Source organism: Macrobrachium nipponense, chromosome 47, assembly GCF_015104395.2.
Source record: "Macrobrachium nipponense isolate FS-2020 chromosome 47, ASM1510439v2, whole genome shotgun sequence".
Classification (NCBI taxonomy): domain Eukaryota; kingdom Metazoa; phylum Arthropoda; class Malacostraca; order Decapoda; family Palaemonidae; genus Macrobrachium; species Macrobrachium nipponense.
In genome coordinates this window covers 14,189,200-14,209,199 of record NC_087222.1, presented here as the reverse complement: position 1 = coordinate 14,209,199, position 20,000 = coordinate 14,189,200, and the positions used below count along the sequence as shown (strand labels likewise).

General features: G+C 38.5%; 2 protein-coding genes across 2 annotated transcripts in view; both read left to right on the top strand.

The window, feature by feature from the left end:
* The window catches only part of LOC135204721 (zinc finger protein OZF-like), a 459,750-nt gene that overhangs the window by 132,310 nt on the left and 307,440 nt on the right, over positions 1-20,000 (top strand). The gene's annotated exons all lie outside the window — the stretch shown is intronic.
* The window catches only part of LOC135204538 (major facilitator superfamily domain-containing protein 12-like), a 13,583-nt gene continuing 3,197 nt past the window's right edge, over positions 9,615-20,000 (top strand). The window contains exons 1-6 of the mRNA XM_064234701.1: positions 9,615-9,761; positions 10,380-10,587; positions 12,362-12,585; positions 15,632-16,000; positions 19,027-19,164; positions 19,510-19,784. Coding sequence (XP_064090771.1) covers positions 15,650-16,000; positions 19,027-19,164; positions 19,510-19,784 — 764 coding nt within the window. The 5' untranslated portion in view covers positions 9,615-9,761; positions 10,380-10,587; positions 12,362-12,585; positions 15,632-15,649. The remainder of the gene's footprint in view (positions 9,762-10,379; positions 10,588-12,361; positions 12,586-15,631; positions 16,001-19,026; positions 19,165-19,509; positions 19,785-20,000) is intronic.

Sequence of the window (20,000 nt, the reverse complement as noted above, 5' to 3'; positions counted from 1 at the left end):
CCGCCCCCACCCCATAATGAAGGATTTCTAGATCCGCCACTGTGTACAACTAGAGATTCTTAACTGCTTTCTTGAGAGAAACTGAAGGAAAAATTTAAAACGAAGCTTTTCAGCATCTCTCAACATTCTGTTTTCCAGGGCTCCGACTACGAGGAAACTATCGACTGGCAGGAAAAGAACTTCCCCCAAGACCAGAGAGTCGAAATGGTCACCTTCGAAGCAGAGGAGAATGTTCTGAGGGCCGACTACATCAGGGAGGTGAGTGGCTTATTAGAACTCCTTTTATCTCTTCATATTTAATTGTGGACTATATACTTATTTCATTGTGATGTATTTTGTTTACCTTTATATACCGAATTTTTTTAATCAAGTCAGATATTTTTCTTCTTTTCCATAAATACACACACACACACACCACACACACAACACACACATACATATATATATATATTATTATATAAATATATATCTATTATATATGTATATTATTCTATATATAATATATATATATATATATGATGATTCCATTTGATAAATAAACAAAAATAAAACCAAACGTCAAGTAAAGGCAAACGTAATACACTCACACATCACATACACACACACACACACAACACACACACACACACATATATATAAATATATATTATAATATAATATATATATAATATATCATCTTATATATAAGTCATATCACATACCGTGATTCATATACATATCAAGCTACAAATGTCCTTTAATATCTAATTCGCTCTACCCAAGAATTAATATATTTTCATATATGTTTAACCGAGGGGGAATTTTATTAAGCGATAATAGAATTGTACAGATAAACTATGATATCATAGTCATCAAAGTCACTCACGGTTTCTCTCTCACGTTTTCTCGTTGACTTTGATGAATATGATATCATAGTTTATCTGTATAAGTTGAAACATAAGCTCCGATCTTGACACTGTATTTGATAATGACCTCCATAGGCGCTCTACTAGCTTGTTTAAGTAGTCCGGAAAAAGCCGCTATTCGAAAAATAGAGAAGAATCTCTACAAGCGTAACGCTGCTGAGTCAGCCATCACTTTTATAAAGTATGCTTGAGAGAGGGTCTGCTTCCTAAGAATAATAATAATAATAATAATACTAATAATAATAATAATAATAATAATAATAATAATAATAATAATAATAATTTCATATCTAAGAAGTATCTCGACAAAATTATTGACTCACACTTACCATTTGCCCCCCCCCCCCCCCCCCCCACTCTCTCTCTCTCTCTCTCTCTCTCCCAACCCACCCACCTCCACCACCATTTCGATAGGCCTATTGTCTGTATGATGATCAATTTGTTATATATTTTCAGCTTTTCACTTGATGGCACAGAATAATTTTCTTGAAAGGACATTCGTCCGTCTTATTTGCAGATTCCGGCGTGACTTCTAAGCGTGATTACTCTAAACACGCTTAGAAGTCACATTTTCTCATCACCAAAGAAATCTTGACATATATTCAGTGGCGTAGCTATAGCGTTAGTGGCTCCCGGGGTGTACTCTGAAAGCGCCTCCGCCCAATCGTTGTGCCTGCACGGGCTCTTGCTATAGCTCATAGAGCAGCCCGTAAAGCTCCAGTCCCGTGTTGAAAAGTGCAAAAGTGGTGAAAATTAAACGCACATTTTAAACCTAGCGGCCGGCGAAATATACTAGAAAATCTAGATTCATGCCAGACCTGCTCAAAGATGCCAGTGCCACCAACCCCGCCCCTACAGTACCCCCCCACATCCCACCCCTCTTAGTTACGCCATGCATATATCTACCCAAAGTATTCCTATTGCATTATGTAAATCAACTCAGTTGTGACATGACTCTTAAAACTTACTGTCCAATCGTCGAGGTAGAGTCTCCTAATATTCATCAAAATTCGAGCGCCGTCATGGAAAATTCTTGGTTAATATTTATCTAATCATTCTCAGTAACCGAGAACTAATATATTTGAAAAAAAGTGATCGAGTCGATCTTAGTAACTGCCACCGAGAAGCTGAAGACAGGAATCTCTCCCTCGTCGTCTCTCAGGGTGTAAGTTGCATTTATTGGTTCCCTTTAGAAATGGAGCGACTCGATACGAAAGATATATATGGATACACTATGTACATACATACATATATATATATATATATATATATATATATATATATATATATATATATATAATATATATATATATGTACATATATATATACATATAGATATATGATATATATATATATATATATATATATATATATATATATATATATATATATATATATATATATATCTATATATATATATCATATATAATACATATATATATCTATCTATATCTATATATATATATATATATATATATATATATATATATATATATATATATATTTATAAGAGAAGCGAGAGAGAGAGAGAGAGAGAGAGAGAGAGAGAGAGAGAGAGAGACACACATAATGCGTTTTCTATAGAAAAAACTATTGCTAAAATCTGGAAATGATGGAGCTTGATTACCTCTACAACTAGAAGGGCATCATCAATGGTTGCTTTTCCCCTTCGCAGATAAAGAAATGTGAAAGAGGCTCCATCAGAAGTCATAGTTCGTTTCTTCGTAGGCCGCAGGGAGTGCTATCAAAATCAGAACCTAATAATCAGAGTCTTGACTTGATGATTCATGCAAAGAGGTGTATCTCATCAAAAGAATGTATGCAACACACGGCGACATAATGCTACCAGCTGAGGTAGCCGCTCTTTGCTAAGTCCCCGGTGAGCGGATAGGGCTTAGATTTGTATATAGAAATCATGATGACACTCTGATTAGTCTTCCACATTTGGTACATTTATCCTCCTTCTTTTATATACCACCATTACGATTACGTGAATTAGATTCAGTTCTATGAGTTAATTATCTGTCGGGCAAAGGAGAATCGGAAAGTAGCCAAAGTTTTCTGGGACATTCCAAAAATCCATCATAGACGCTTACTTATGCAATTTCTCCCTCTTATCGAAGTTGAATATGGAAGTCACACATCTTTGTGTTCTGGGTGAATAATCAGTGCCTATCATCAACTTGCCCCACAACAATAACAATTGGTCACCTCATGTATTTTCATTAATAAATTGATGCAACTGAAAATGGTTCATTTTGCGATCTTACGCAACTGCTGAAAATCTAATAGAACTAGTTGACAATATGCACGGGGTTATCTTATTTTTATCGGACCACTCATCTCTCGCCCTTATCTGAAGAGAGTCTGTCTATATTCGACTCTCACTCAAGTGCTATGAACCCTTTTTATAGTGTTCTTTCATGTCCTTTGGACAGGTTATATCTATGGACCTTTTTCTTTCCTAGGGAAGATCTAGTTCCGACACCCTGGAGATGCGAGTAACTACATAGGTCCGTCTATCGCCCAAGCCAACAGTTTGATGCCGATTTCCATGCACTGTCCTCTTCTTCCGTAAGTAAAACGAGAATTGTGAGTTCAACTCCAGTCACTGAATTGTCTCACCATTTCAGTTTTAGTTGCTGCCATGTTCATCTTGAAAAGGATTCTCATTCATTCTCAGGCATATAGTTCTGAAATGTTGTTACTGTTGTGTGTTATGGTTTCATTGTAACAAGTGATTTCTTATTCAGACAATTTTATTTGAGACTGAAGTATCTTGATTCCTGGTCAAGTCAGTAATGGTCCACTGCATGACATCAGCAATAATAATAATAATAATAATAATAATAATAATAATATGCTTTATTTCGGCTCGGGGCCATATACATTGAATATACAAAATACAGACAGTAGCAAACACAATCTAAATACATGTGACATGATAAATAGAAAAAGAAAATGAATAATCGGCACTTATCCACAAGGTAGCTTGAGGTAGCATAAAAGCTAGTAATCATCATACTGGTAATAACAGTAATAATATTGGTGAGAAAAAAAAATATGCATTGAGAGTAAATTTAACAGATGGTGCATATATTATATAACTCAAATTTTAACTAGAGACCTTAGGTGGTTACAGTAGTCAGGTCCAGAGGGCTTAATACATAAATTAAATGTAAATAAAACTTTAACTTGATAGTAATCACAGTAATAATGAAAAATTAAAATATCAGCAATAAATGTAATAATGACAAAAACTGCAGATGACATCTTGCCAATACAGAAATTAAGTCCTTTAGGGGACAAAGGCCTCATTTTCCCATCTTTCCCCCCACAATTTTGATTTTCTTCTTGCTTCACTCCTTAGGATGCTTTGTATGAGCGAGTTGCTGCTGTTTCTCACTCGGGTTTACCAGACTGGACATTGTTCGCCTAACAATGATTTTTAAATTGTCCAGGTGGTTTTCTATGAACATCTGTGTGGCGGAGTGGTAGCGGGGAGTGTTTGTGAGGCGCCTCAGAATGTCATTGTGCACAACAGTGATGCGTCGCATCGTCTCTCGGGTATAGTTCGTCCAGAGGGAACACCCATAGATACTGTAGCAGCAGTACGAGCGGAAGAGCAGCAGTTTCACGTCTCGGTGACAGAAGGCAAACCTCCTTGCAATCATGTTGCCCCCGCTGCCACATAGTTTGCGACGCCCCTCTGTTCGATGTCTGCCGTATCTTTTAGGTCGTCGGTGATAATGTGACCCAAGTACGGAAATTCGTGCATTCCAGCCGATGATTTCCGAGGAAAATTTGAGGTTTCTGCAATATGCTTAAGCGATCTCGGGAGCAGCGACATGCACTGGGTCTTGGTTTCGTTGTAGATTATATCAAATTCCTCTGCATATTGGCGGCAAGTGTCGATGAGTCGTTGGAGACCTTGCACTGATGGGGAAATCAGAACCATATCGTCGGCGTAACAGAGGTTGTTTATAGTTGTTTCATTGACAGTGCATCCGATTGGGAGCGAGTTCAGTTTGACGTTTCAAGGCATCTGTGTACGTATTAAACAGGTATGGAGAGAGAATGCCCCCTTGCCGAAGCCCGTTTAGGGAGCCGAAGGTGTAAGATAATACGTTTCCCATTTGACACAGAATTGCTGTGTGGAGAACCAGCAATGTAAAATGCCAATTAGATATAGGGGTGTGCCCCTTTTATGCAGCTTCAGGAAGAGCTTCAGGTAGTTTACTCTGTCAAATGCTTTTCTCACAAAACAAAGGAAAACAGGAGAGGCTGATGATAGGTAGGTTTTCAGCAATTCTTTCAGTATGTAGATGCAGGTGTCGGTTGAGTGGTTTTGCTTTAAACCCGAACTGGTTGTCAGTGGTGTGTAGAAAGGGGAGAAGTCTCACTAGAAGAACAGACTCAAGTATCTTCGATGCGATCGTTGTGATTGCAATCGGCCGGTAGTTGCCAGGGTCAGCTGCATCCTTTAGCTTGTTTTTGATTAATGGTATCAAGTTAACTAAGAGTAGGGGAAGTCTGGAAGAAACCGATGAATTATGCACGCATTGAATAGGGCAGCTAGCAAAATGTAAATTATCGGATGGCAGAGTTTGAAGGCCTCTGCAGGAAGACCATCACAGCCGGGCGATTTATTATTAGGTAGGCTGTTTATGGCATCGCTGATGTTACCTGGCGTAAAACGGTCTGCAAAATGAAATTGAATGTTGTCAGTAAGGAGGTTATCTACATCCCTTCGGGAGTCTTGATCATTTATGCAATTCAGATATTGTTGAAGTGATCGCCCCACATATTTGCAATAGCTTCGTCTCCGACTGCTTCCCCTACTCTCTGTGATAGCTTTTTAGTTTTGGGATTTAAAGACTGGATATCTTTCCAAAGACGAGGATAATCACCAGATTCTAAGTTTCTAGACATTGCATCGGCTCTTAGTTGTTTTTCATATAACCTGCAGTGCTTAAGAGCAAGTTTGAACTGCGCTCTCGCCTGTCTCATTAGCAATGCAGTGTGCCCTTCCCTGGGGCTACCATTTTGCCTCCACAGTAAAAACATTTCTCGTGAGTATGTATACAGATCTTTAACCAAGTCATTCCATCCAGGAATATTACGAGAATTACCTTGACGAAATCTGTAGGCAGTCCTGCCCGAAGCAAGCAAAGCGGAGATTATGTTCGAATAGAATTCATTCAGATCCCTCTTGTGGTGGTCATTTCTACAATTTGTGTTAGTACAAAGTAAGGCGTCTGCCGGTGAACTATTGACCGCAACCTGGTTTCCGTGGTCGCTCTAAAGTATCTGGTTTTCTCTTGGTTTTTAAAATCCCAGTTTACCGCTGGTGGGCGATCAGTTAGGGGGTTCACGGTAGGGAGGGATGGGGTACTGAATGACACCTGTAATGGGATGTGATCGTAGCCCGTTGCAAGGTCATAGCGAATATTGCAGGTCATAATAGAATCATGAAGTTGTTGTGGGGATGTGATGCAGTGGTCCAGCCATGGAAGTTGTAATAGCGTCCGCTCTATTATGTAACATAGAATAAGAGGAGGGAGGGAGGAGCATAACATCGCTAATTTGGAGAGCATGATTTTGACAGAAGCGAGTAAGTTCATTATAAAATTGTTTTGTGGGGTGTGAATTAAGGTCCCCTATTATACAAATATGATCAGCTGGGGGGGGGAGAATCATGAATAATACTGTGTAACTCCCCTAGGATCATGCAGTAATGATCAAAATTATTGTTATTTTTCCCTATGGCATATAACATTGATAATTAGATTTTAGAGTTCCCTATTGTCACTTGAAACCCCAGCAATCTGTCACTCCTGTAGGTCATCACCTTTATCGTATTGTCTAATGATTTGTGCCACAGGAAAGAAAGGCCTCCTTTCGGGCGACCGGCTAGGATTTGGTCTGTAACTTGCATCGATGAAGTCGAGAAGGTTCTGAAGTCTTCATGAATTGAATTGCATATGGCAAGGTCATGTGGCCAGAGGAGCGTTTCTTGCAATGCAATGATGCCTTTGAAATTTTACAGAACATGTTTAGGAGAGGAATGTTCCGCTTGAGGCCAAAGATATTCCAAGAGATTATGTTTAATGTATCCATGGCTACTCACGAAGATGGGAGATGAATAATAACAAAAAGGCTGGGTTTTTCGTTGTCAATGACAGTCTGTACCTTTCTAGTTCTTTGACACTTCGGGGGAGGAGATTGCATGGCATAACGTACGTCACTTATAAGTCTTACGCTTTTAGACCCGATTGTCTGCCTCGACAAGTCAAGACTTACTGTATAAAGCAAAAAGGCAGTCGCTAGAAACTCGGTTCTAAGTCAATCCTCCCGAAGCCAAGAGCCGAACAGGACCTTTATCGACGATGGAGCATCAGCAGCAGCAGCACAGTCCCGTCGCACAAGGACGATGAATTCCCTTCCATGGATCGTCAAGCTGAGTTATGGCGTCGGCCACGTGTTCAACGACCTCTGCGCCTCCATGGGTTTCTCTTCTCCTCATCTTCTGTGAGAAGGTAAGCCGGTGGTAAACAGACATTTGAGTGCTTCTCCTAAAATCAGGTACCAAAACCCACAACATTTTGTTCAAAAACTAAAATTTAATTGATTAATATGTTGGAGATCCTCTCAGGTACAATAATGTCTCGATGCTTCCGATTAACAATGGATTATTAGTGGATGGACAGGCTGGTGAATTTTGAGAAATTAATTAGTGGCAGTTGTGTTCCCGACACTGGTAATGGCCATCTTAGATTCGATCGATATCTAAAAATGGCTGACTGTTTTCAACTGTAACTGTAGAAGTGCAGTAGCAGCCGTATGATTCCCTCTTGCACTAAATGTAGTTGCTATATATAAGTTAAAAAGTTCACGACATCGATGAATGTAGCCACTACAGACTGGAGGAATAGGTATTTGTTTCGATTAAAATTGCCGAAAAACATAATACATCCTAACCTAACCTTAATTTACCTTGCTGTACCCAGGGTAAATATTTTACATAGTTTCTGCCCGAATCTGCTGTCAACCATTTATATACACACATATATATGTAGACATCGAACTACAAATGCCCTTTAATATCTAATTCGCTCTACCTCGGAATTAATTTATTTTCATATTAGCTAAAGCCACTGGGAAAGTTTAAAAAAGAAAAGACAGAGTTCCAAGTAGTTTTGTGTATTTAACACATCTTCCGAAGATGTGTTGAGTACACGAAACTACTTGGCATTCTTTCATTTCTTTTTTTAATTTTCCCAGTGGCTTCAGCTAATAAACAAAATCACGGGCTTACTTTTGTGATATCTTAGTATATTTTCATCTATGTTAACCGAAGGGGAATTTTTTAGTCGATAAGAAATTTGTTAGCTCACGGGCGCGAACCATTGAACCCAACAAATTTGTTGGTTTCTACGGTTCACGCCCATGAGCCAACAAACTTCTTATCGACTAATAGATTCCCCTTTGGTTAATTAACATATATGAAAAAATATTAATTCCGAGGTAGAGAGAATTAGATATCAATGGACATTTGTTGCTCGATGAATGTATATGAATCATGGTAATGGGATATGACATACATATATATATATATATATATATATATATATATATATATTATATATATATATATATATATATATATATATATATATATATATATATAGCAAGAGAGAGAGAGAGAGAGAGAGTGTTAAAGTGACACTTTTGGAGTCTCTAAACTCCCTATGAACGGAAATATGTATTATAAATTATCCTTGGATACCAGTTAAAAAAAGAGAGAGACAGAGAAAGCAAACTGGAATTGGTAGCCAGCGAAAAGTGAACAACCGATAGCTGCTTCTCCCTAAATGAATCCTAAGGAGTTCGGTTACTGTCTGCCGGCGGCGGCCCAAAAGTCGCGTGACTGCTGTTGGTAGAGCTATGAGTGGCTGCGGCTCTGTAGACCTTGATGTTAACATTCGTCTTCCTGCTGTTACAATATGCAATTCTCAGTAGTTGCAGAGACGATAAGATGCTACTTATAAACGCTGTGCATCACTGACTTTATTCTTCTTAGAACTTATAGTTCAATGGCGTAATGAGCGTTAGTGGTTAGTGGCTCCCAGGGTCAGACTGGGAAACGCAGCCCCATTCTCGTGCTAAAAGTACTAAAGTGGTGAAAATGAAACGCATATTTTAATAAAGCTGAATATCTCTGTCATTTATTTTATGTCATAAAGTTAAAACAAAAACAACACGGCATATTTACAACGGATCCCTACGAGCTTGTTGGAAGCGAATTCGCTAATAACGACATCAAGGTGCAACTGATTAGTAAATCTAGAATTATGCCAGACCAGACCTGCTCAAAAGATGCTACAGTGGCCCCTGTCTCCCCGCCCCCCCACACCTTAGTTACGCCACTGATTCTGTTAACTATGTTAATTTTTTAAAATATATCTGTATTCATATGATACTCTCTGCTCACTCTGTTTTCTGTTTGATTTATTCAGGGTCAGTCTCTGTCTCCATTGAATACAGCTTTGCAAGATGAGAGTGCTTTAGTCTTGTTCCCTGTGAATGATTGCGCATTATGATTCATAACGTCTGCCTCATTAATAGTACTATTTCTGTCTGTTTTAGCTTCCAGTGAAAACCTGAGCAAGAACATCTCTCAAACACCGTTCTCAACAGGTCCTTCTGTTCGACCCATGATGGCTGGTCTGGTGCTCCTTGTCGGTCAAGTAGCAGACGGCCTGAGTACCCCTTTTGTGAGGATATTTTCCGACAAAGAAAACAGAATCCCTGTGTGCGCCAGATACGGTCGCCGGAAAGTCTGGCACTTGGCTGGTAAGGTGACCAGCCTCATTTTGCTTCGTTTCTTATTAAGAGCTTCTTTTTCGTTACTTTTCCATTCCGACATATTAGTAGAGGCTGGGTTGTCTGACTCTTAATCAGTCATTAAATCACACAAATACAGGGTAGGAAATAATGTAGTTTATGAGGAATCCTTCGCTTGTCTTTTTTTTTATATTTAAAGGTAGATAAATGTAGAAATGTCTTCAATTAAAAAGTAAAGTTTTGAATTAAAGCGATTATTGAAGATATCAGATTTCGCGTGTAATGCTCAATTTAGTATTATGGTCCAACACTGACTGTCACGTATAGAAAGAACCATTCTTCCCGGGGTGGTGCGAGGGACATGTCCGAGCCGTTATCATCCTCATCTCATTACTACATGCCTGAAACGTCCGTTATTTTCTTATATGGCATTATTTCTCACTCTGTCTTGCAATGGTCGAGAGAAAATGAGGTACAACAATGTATAAAACAGAAAGTTTAACGATTTATAAATTTGGTTTCCATAATGTATGTTTCATCTCATCCAAACTACCCAACTGATGACATAGATGATTCATTCCCAATTTCATGGAAACTGAGACCATTTTTTTTTTTTCACCATTGCAGGCACCATTCTGGTTGCCCTGAGTTTCCCATTCATCTTCAACTCCTGCTTGGGATGCAAAGGCACGAACCAATGGACCCAATTTGCATATTACGTGTCCTTCGTGTGCGTCTTCCAGTTTGGGTGGGGGTGCGTCCAGATCTCTCATCTGGCCCTCATACCTGAACTCACGACGGAGAAGCGCCAGAGGACTGAGCTGAATTCCATTAGGTACAGGCCAAGAAGATCGAATCATGTTTGACTTCACCTTACATGTCTCCTTTCCTCATTTTTACTCGTCCATTGTGGTCTGTACTTAGGCTTATGTTAATCTTACTTCCTTGGTTTCGCCTCTCGTTATATTCTGGTGCCACCTGGTTTTTCCATTCTTTCTGGAAACGTTGGAATGAGCCTTGACCCTGTGGTCAGATTCAGTCCTGTACCATCAAATGGTTTGGGTAACGTTCTTAAAGAGACATGTGTAGCCTTAGGCCGCAGGATTTGTGGAACCGTGGAGTGGGGTGGCCAGAACAGTCACAAAAATATGGGGAGAATCCGTAACGTTCTTTCAGGTGAACTAACGGGCAACTGGGGCCTTTCCTATTTTTCCGTTTTACTATAGCAAATAAGATCTGCTGTCTGCAGTGTTGGCATATAATTCATTATTGTCAAATATACAGTTTATGTCAAACTTTAAGAAAATTTTTCTTACGAAACATTTCGTAAATTCCAGAGCGTTTTTGTCAGAGCCACATGAGTTCATTATGCAAGATTTTCTATGCAATGCCTTTTTCAACATGAATGAATAAGAAGTTTACAGGGATTAATTTTCAGCTACAGGATTCCAAAGAACTGGGAGACCGAAGTGGGAAAAGATAGAATCCACAGATGCCAGATAGAAAACATACAGTTGTTGAAGGACAGTATCTTTATACTACATAAATATTTGTTAAGTAAAGGCTAAATATGAATTAGCCACTGGACACTCTTGAACTTATGAGCAGCAGTATTCATGATTGTTGCTGCTCATTAGTTTACGAGTGTCCACAGTTTAACAACTATATATGTATGAAAATATTGTCCTTTATTATACGGTGTCTGTATCTATTTTGCATCTTTGTATTCTGTCCCTTCCACTTCGGCTCCCTGGGGAGTATGTCAGCTCCTATGATTAGTTTCTCCTCCTCTCTCGCTGTTCTAATGGCAGCCTCAGACTCTGTAAATAATTCTTTGGTGCTCTGTAAACGTTGCTTAAGGTTCTTTGTAGTGTCCCTTCGGCCCCATAGCTGCAACCCCTTTCATTCCTCTTACTTTACCTCCGTTCATATTCTCTTCCTTCATCTTACTTTCCACCCTCTCTTAACAATCGTATCATAGTGCAACGTGCTGAGATTTTCCTCCTGTTACACCTTTAAGGCCTCCTTTTACTCTCAATTTCCTTTTTGGCACTGAATGACCTCATAGGTCCCAGTACTTGGCCTTTAGCATAAAATTTTATATTCCAAAAGCAATTCCAATTTTCCACTTAGGATTCCCAGTTCATTGGAAGCCTGCTTAGAAAGGTAATGGTCTTCTCGTCTTTATCTGTACGACTGTGTTTGGCAGTAATGATACTGGTTAAAGCATTTCCATTATAAAAAACTAAAACTGTGATTCCTGCAACAAACATTCAGGTTATCATTTCTCGTTTTTCTTCAGATTTCCTCCCAATCTCCCTTTCACTCTCACTCATACGGAAATAATGTCTCACTAGCTAGTACTTTTTTTTTTAAATCAGGCTTCGTTGTTAAACTGATGACTCAAAGCTAGAAAACAATAAGCTGAAACCAAGATAGCCCCGTATACGTTAGTTAAGAGTGAGAAAATAGACGTTTCTCAACAATCTTTACAAGGTCGCTTGTCATTAGCGAGCAAGAATGCCAAAAGGCAATAGCGCTAGACTAAGTAAACGACGACTGGTTTCATTGAAGAAAGCTCATGTTAATCAGCTCTCCTTTCGTTGCAGGTACGCCTTTACTGTGCTGTCGAACCTGATCGTCTTCGCAGTGACCCTCCTTGTGCTGAAAACGGGTTCAGACAGCAACATCGATGACCCAAGTCAAAGGGTTATCAGGCACGCCAACTGCACCGCACGGGGCGACGGGGCTGGACTAGTCGCTGTTGAACCCGTCGAGAAACCCTGTTACTTGGATACTATTGGACCTGCCTGAAGATGTGGGGAAGTTTCATGTGAGTCTGGGTGCCTCTCAGGCTCTGTCTTCAGCAAGAGTTCAGTTGCTTTTCAAGTTGTTTTATCAATGTGGTTGTTTTGTCGGTGTCTGTCTTGTCTGGTGTGTATGTCTCTTCTGAAGTACATATTCCTGTTCTTTAACACGGTTGTGTTTATTTTTAGTTATACATATACGTACACACATATATATATAAATATGTATCTAAATATATATATATATATATATATATATATATATATATATATATATATATATATATATATGTGTGTGTGTGTGTGTGTGTGTGTGTGTGTAAGGGTACAACTTTAAGGTAAAGATTGACAGGGAGGGGGACAACTGGAATGGATTTGGCAGTGAGGAGGAATTATGTAATTAGTTGCTATCTCGTTTACCTTAAATTTTTGGGAAAAATTAAATTGATGCGTCCTTATATGTATTTATTTTTAATGGGAAATCTTATAAATCTTTCCACCGTGACCCTTAGGCACTGGACGAGACAAAAACTATTCTCTAGGCATTTGTTTCCTTTGCAAGTCTATTAGGCACAAGGGAATTCTACTGAGTGCAATATTGTCACTTAACACTGTCTATATTCGCACACCATACTTCAACACTTCTCTGTCTTCTTCTTCTCCCCCCTGTCTTCCTCTTTCTGTCTCTGCTTTCCACTCTTTCTCCACTGTCTTCTTTCTCCCTGTCCAGCCTTTTTTATTTGGATGACATCTTCTTGGCACCGCCTTTGGATTTTGGATTTTGACTGGGTGGGGCATCTTCTGAAAGATTCTTGTGTCTGAGTGGCTACAGACTTTCTACAAAACCGCCCTCCTGTCATACCTTCCGTAGTAATTGGTAGACTTCTCATTTGGAAACGCCTATTGTTCATGCCCTGGCTTCTTGAGTGTGTGTCCCTTGGGTATCCTAGTAGGGTATTCGTTGGGACCTATTTTGGGACATCCTTACAATCTGGCACTGCTGATTTGATTGGTTAAAACCCTAGGCCTACCCTTGGAAAGGGTAGGCCTAGGGTTTGCCAGCTGGGCCGTTGGAATTATCCCTCGGCTTTCTAACCTGTCACCAAAAGTGAATGTCTTTTGAAATAATTTCCCTTAATTCAGTAATCCGCACTGTTACATATATATCTTATATATATTATATATAATATATATTATATATATATATCTATTAATATTATCTATATATATGTGTGTGTGTGTTGTGTTGTGTGTGTGTGTGTGTGTGTGTGTGTGTATGTGGTGTGTGTGTGTGTGTGTGTGTATCTATGTTTGAACATTCACCATGCTACAAAATTGTGCATAGCAATCAGTTTTTGCTTACCATTTAATTCATTCCATCATCAACTGTTATGCAGGTATGTTTATTTTTTTAGTTTTGGCGTACGTATTATTATCATGGCACATTTAGTTTTTTTAGTGAAGCAAACAAGTAACAGAAAAAGAGAAGCAAAAAATTCCATTTCAGGAATTGGGTGAGCATCTTATATTAGTGTTTCTTCTGTGGCCTTTTTCGTTTTCAGATTGTATCATATATTTCGACGCTGGCACAACGTGATAGATTTTGAAATATAACGGAAAAAGAACTATACCATATCGGCTCCTTCAAGGCTGTTTGGGCGGGTCCCCTACGTTGCCAAATGTACTTCTCTCGAGTTTTAAAGGCCTACCCTTCCCATTTTCCCCTTTTAATCCGTGCGTCTGTCAAGGAGGCTTAACCTCCTTGGCGTTTGTTAATGTCTCCTGGGAGCAGTATACTTCTGGGTGTTCCCTTTTGCCTCGACCCTCCTTCGAAAATATTTCCATTCTTCCAGGTCTCCCTTTTTCATATTGGCCTAATTAAATCTCTTTTTGGACCTTTCATGTGATTATCACAAGCTACTGGAGTTCTGCACTTTTAATTTACTTGTTTTTGTGTTAATTTACTGCATATATATATATAATATATATAATGTAATATATATAATATTATATATATATATACATGTTATATATTAATATATATAGATTAATATATCTATATATATATATATATATATAATTATATATATATATATAATATATTAACATGTATGTATATATGTGAGAGAGAGAGAGAAGGAGCGCACAGAGAGAGAGAGAGCGAGAGGAGGAGCGGAGAGAGAGAGAGAGAGAGCGAGAGAGAGAGAGAGAGAGCGTGAGAGAGAGAGAGGAGAGATAGAGAGAGAGAGAGCTATTGACATCTAAAAAGGATTGTGTATGTAGAGTAGACAGATAAGAGAACGCAGCAAATGTACATAGTAGGTTACACAAATGAGATTATCGGCAGTTATTTAATTTATCTATTCATAATATGGTCCTCCGTTTCTTTCCAGTAAGTATTCATAACATTTTCCATGTTGTTTGTAAGGCGACAGACTCCTTAATGAGTCAGTGACAGTGAGTGTTTTGACGTGCTTCCTGTGGAGGCGCGGGCTGTTTGACATCTTTATGCCCTGAGGTCAGCTTAACACCTGAGATAAGAACTGGCAAACGCTGGAATTTTTTTTTTGCCACGTTTAAGAATAAACTTGTTGTTTTATTGTTGTAAAATGCTAGAAAATTGTACGAGGGCTTTTAATAATAGCCAAAAATTAATCAACAACCAATTATGTTTGTGTTGTATAACTTATGCTGCCTTCATATACCATAAAACGTTGAGTTGGAATATTTGATGTGGCAGCGCCAGCAACGGAGGAGACCCCACCCAAATCACCTTGAAGGAGCCGATAGGGTATAGTGACCCTTGATCACACACACACACACACACACACACACGTGTGTATTAACATTATATTTCCGTGTTATCAGTTTCTTGGAAGACAGGAAGTTCTCTTTGTGTGATGTGGCGTTGAGTGATTGTGTAATGAAGCAGTTCAATCGAAGTACCAGTAGAGGAATTTAGTGGTCCTTTGCACAGGATCCACATTTGAACGTAAAGGCGAAGCTGAACTTTGGAACCTCCGAAAGACTCACGAATTTGTGAAATATTAAATATAATATTCTCCTTTTCAGAATGTGGCTCTGATCTGCATGGCGGTCGGTCTCATCTTCTCAACAATCTTCCATATCGGAGTGAGGGAACAATCCTTCTCCAGGGCCCAGATCCAAATGGACGAGAGGGGAAGGCGGAGGAAGGGAGGAAGGGACATCATGAACGAAGAAGGGCTCCAGTCCAACGGTGATAAAGAAGCAGGAGAAGAAGAAGAAGAAGAAGAAGAAGAAGAAGAAGAAGAAGAAGAAGAGAGAACCGACGATACTATTGTTCTGATGGAGAAGGTTTCCTGCCGTCGAATGAGAATCCTCGATTGGTTTAAGGAGGCGCCCTTCTACCAGATTGCTGTGCTCTATCTAGCAACCAGGCTCTACGTCAATCTGTACCAGGTAATACTACTATTATGATGCTTCGTGCTGCACGGGGCCACGGGCTTATTCCTTTGTCATGTGTTCACTAACACTCAGTGACTGACTGGTGGAAGATCTTTGATAACCTCCCAAGGGGTTCCTAAGTCCTGTTGCTCATTGTGTGAAATAATAATAATAATTTCAGTTAAGGGTCAAATGCAGAAAGGGCGTAGTAGATACACTACAGAATTCATCGTTTAGATACACCAACTGAAAGTTTAAAATAATGAACCTTGACCCCCATTCGTTCCTATTAACGATAATAATATTGTTACCTTTCTCTCTCTTTCTCTCTCTCTCTCTCACATTTTATATATATATATATATATATATATATATATATATATATATATATATATATATATATATATATATATATATATATATATATATATATATATATATATATATATATATATATATATATATATATTATATATATAGATATATATATATATATATCTATATATATATATATATATATATTAATACTTATCACATCATCGTGATTCATATAAATCATTCGAGCTACAAATGTCCTTTAATATCTAATTCGCTCTACTCGGAATTGATATATTTTCATATATGTACCGAGGGGGAATTTTTAGTTGATAATAGCAGATTCGGTAGCGTCACTGTCCGTTCCTGATTTCGTTCCCTGTCCAACTGGACGGTGGGTTCGATCCCATGGGGGGACGAAATTATTATCAACTAAAAAATTCCCCCTCGGTACATATATGAAAATATATCAATTCCGAGGTAGAGCGAATTAGATATTAAAGGACATTTGTAGTTCGAATGATATATATATATAGATATATATATATATATATATATATATATATATATATATATATATATCATGATACATGTACATGTACATATAAATAATATGTATGCACATATACATGCACACATACACACACACACATATATATACAGTGTGTAACACGAGTTTATGCAAATATTTCGGGAAATGAAAGAAAAGTTCATTTTAAGCAGAAAATGTTCCATAAACATATGCATTTTAAGGCTTTGTTTATTGATGATGCAATTTTCTAAAGTGAATGGTTTTCCCTAACGCCGCTGTCGGCCAACATAGCGTGCGCGATGTCTGAGCAGTCAGGGATAAGGGCGGTTGGGGTGCAGGGGGTTGGGCGGGTGGGGGGGAAGGAGGGTTGATGAAGTTCATTACGCAACTGGATTGCTAGTCTTTTAAATATGAGTCTTTTCTCGCAGGTTTTTGAAAATGTAACATTACAGTCCCTTTAGTTAGTAAACTACCTGTGAACAGACTTCACTGTAATCTAATTTTGATGATTAACTTTACGTATCAAGAAAGTAGTGTAAATGTCACAGAATTGTTGATTCAGGATTCAGGTCTAGGCCTATTCTGAATGAGTGATAATGAGAGTAATCATGATGACGAAGGAATGCAGGTAGGGATGTTACTGCACTTTGAACAACGTCAGCTTTTCCACCTCTTTCAATTACTACATGAATATACTACGTACTACCTTTTTCAGGAAAGACTGAAGAAAGCAAATTTTCCATAATTTTCCCATTCTTTTTCATCTGACAGAGACGAAAGCATTTTCTCAAGTGTGTTTTTCCCTTCGACTGGTTATGTATAATGAATACTTTTGATGGAGAACGACAGATTTTTATGATAAAAGTTTTAAATCTTTGACCTTTGTTTAATGAATAGGCCTATCTTTGATGGAGAGGAGTTTCCATTCGGCTTGCTTTTCTTTCCTTTATCGGATTTCAGTGAATACCATTGACGGAGAGGGAGAAGCTTTCAATGATACTTTCATTTTCCTATTTGCTCAGTATCTCAAGAATACATTTGATTTTGAAGTATCTTAGAATCACCTCAGCCAAATCGCAGATTTCATTTTTTTTTTCTTTATAACAGTGGAGTTCATTGTTGCAAAACCAATAAATAAAAACTATAGCTGTACATTCTATATTACTGGAACGGTAGGAATTGTCTCCAGCTTCTCGTTCACAAAATGAATAAGGAATCTACACTTTTAACCCAAACACGTTCTTGACGGAAAAGCAAGGCTCTTTAGACTTTAGAGTAACAAGTGAAGTGAATCGACTCCATCCATGTCCATGCTTCCTCCCCTCCCTCCCTCCCAATAGCCGTGTGTACTACCACATCCCGTCCGCGCCATCTTACTTGGCCATTTAATGATAACGGTTATTTTTAAAATTCACCTCACCGACAAATGAGGCCTTAAAATGCATATGTTTATAGAACATTTTTTGCCCAGAATGACTTTTTCTTTGATTTCTCCAAATATTTGTATAAACTCGTGTTACACACAACATATATATATATATATATATATATATATATATTATATATATATATATATATATATATGTGTGTGTGTGTGTGTGTGTGTGTGTGTGTGTGTTAACTGACTGATAGCTGTGAAGAGTGCTGCAATTAAAACTGCCATTACTGTTGCACAGGAGACGCGGTTTTGTGTGATGAACATCACGTGATATCCTCGAGTGTCCGATTCAGGTCACTGATCGCCGTCCATTATCACTTGTAATTTATGTTTCCTTATCAGTAAACAAATAAAGCAAATTTAACTTAAGATTTTTTTATAGATACCATTAACATATAGACCTCGAGTATACTTCTATTCATAATAGTTGGAGGACTTTTTCCGAAATCAAGTGTTTCGCTATACTTTTATGTCATCCAACGATGAAAACTTATGTATGTACAAATCATCCAGAATCAAGACTACGACATTTCACTTAGCATCAAAAGCTATCATATTCCTAAAGCTTCAAAAGAAATAATTGATAGGTTTGTGCATCATTTCCTCAAAAACGTCATTTTAGAGTTCATTAACTGTCTCTTAAAATTAAGAATTTATAGCATGATTTCAGACAGATTCAAGTATTTACATTCTTCCATATTTCATCCGGAATCAAGAATGCCATCTTGATAAAGGATTCATTTATTTATTTTTCAGGTCTATATTCCACTTTACGTTCAGGAGACGCTAAAACTGGACGAGACTTTCATCGCCACGGTTCCGTTCGCTATGTTCCTTGGCGGATTCCTCAGCTCCGTCAGCATGAGACACATTAATACACAGATTGGAAGAAAGGTACGAGCATTTCACCCTTCTGGCTGCTATGACCTTTGGTGATGTTTTGTTGTTATTTTTCTTCCCAGTAGGCAAACTTGGCTGCTTTTTTTCATATATATCAGAAACCCGATAGTGGTGTAATTAAATTCATTACTTTTCAAGGCTATGAAGAATCTTATGAGCTAATTGTAGAAGAACGCATTTTAAAGTTTCAAGTTTTCATGTCAATCCTTTGGTACTCAGCAGGCAAGGGTCCAACTTAGCCTAACAACAAATGCAACGGTTATGATGATATCCTGAGAACACAGCGCTCTTTCAACCGCCATTCTCCACTGACCTCATCAACACCAAATTTTTTTACAGCGCTCTTTTGCAGCCGGCTGCATCGTAGGTCTAGGAGGATGTCTCTGGGTGTGGCTGGGAGAAGGAAACAGCTACGGTCAATGGGGCATATTCGCCGTGGCAGCTCTTTTGGGCATTGCTGGGTCCACTTTGCTCATCACATCGCTGTCTTTCACAGCGGATCTCATAGGAGATATTGTGGAGGGAGCTGCGTTCGTCTACGACTTCATGAGTCTCACGGACAAGATCTCCAATGGCGTCATCGTCATGTTGATTCAAGACTTCAATCCTGATGAGTAAGTGCGTCTCGGATTGTTAGATTACTTTTGAATAAAGGTCACTCTGCTCGTGCCCGGGCCACTTTTCAGCTTCGCCTTCTAGATATGACGCCACCTCACCAACAGAGAGCCTAGTCGCACTTCTCGAATTCCGACCTCAGAATAAAGCCTGTTTCGTTGCAAAGCCCATTTGTGTATCTCTTTGACATACATTATGATGACGTACATGGACAG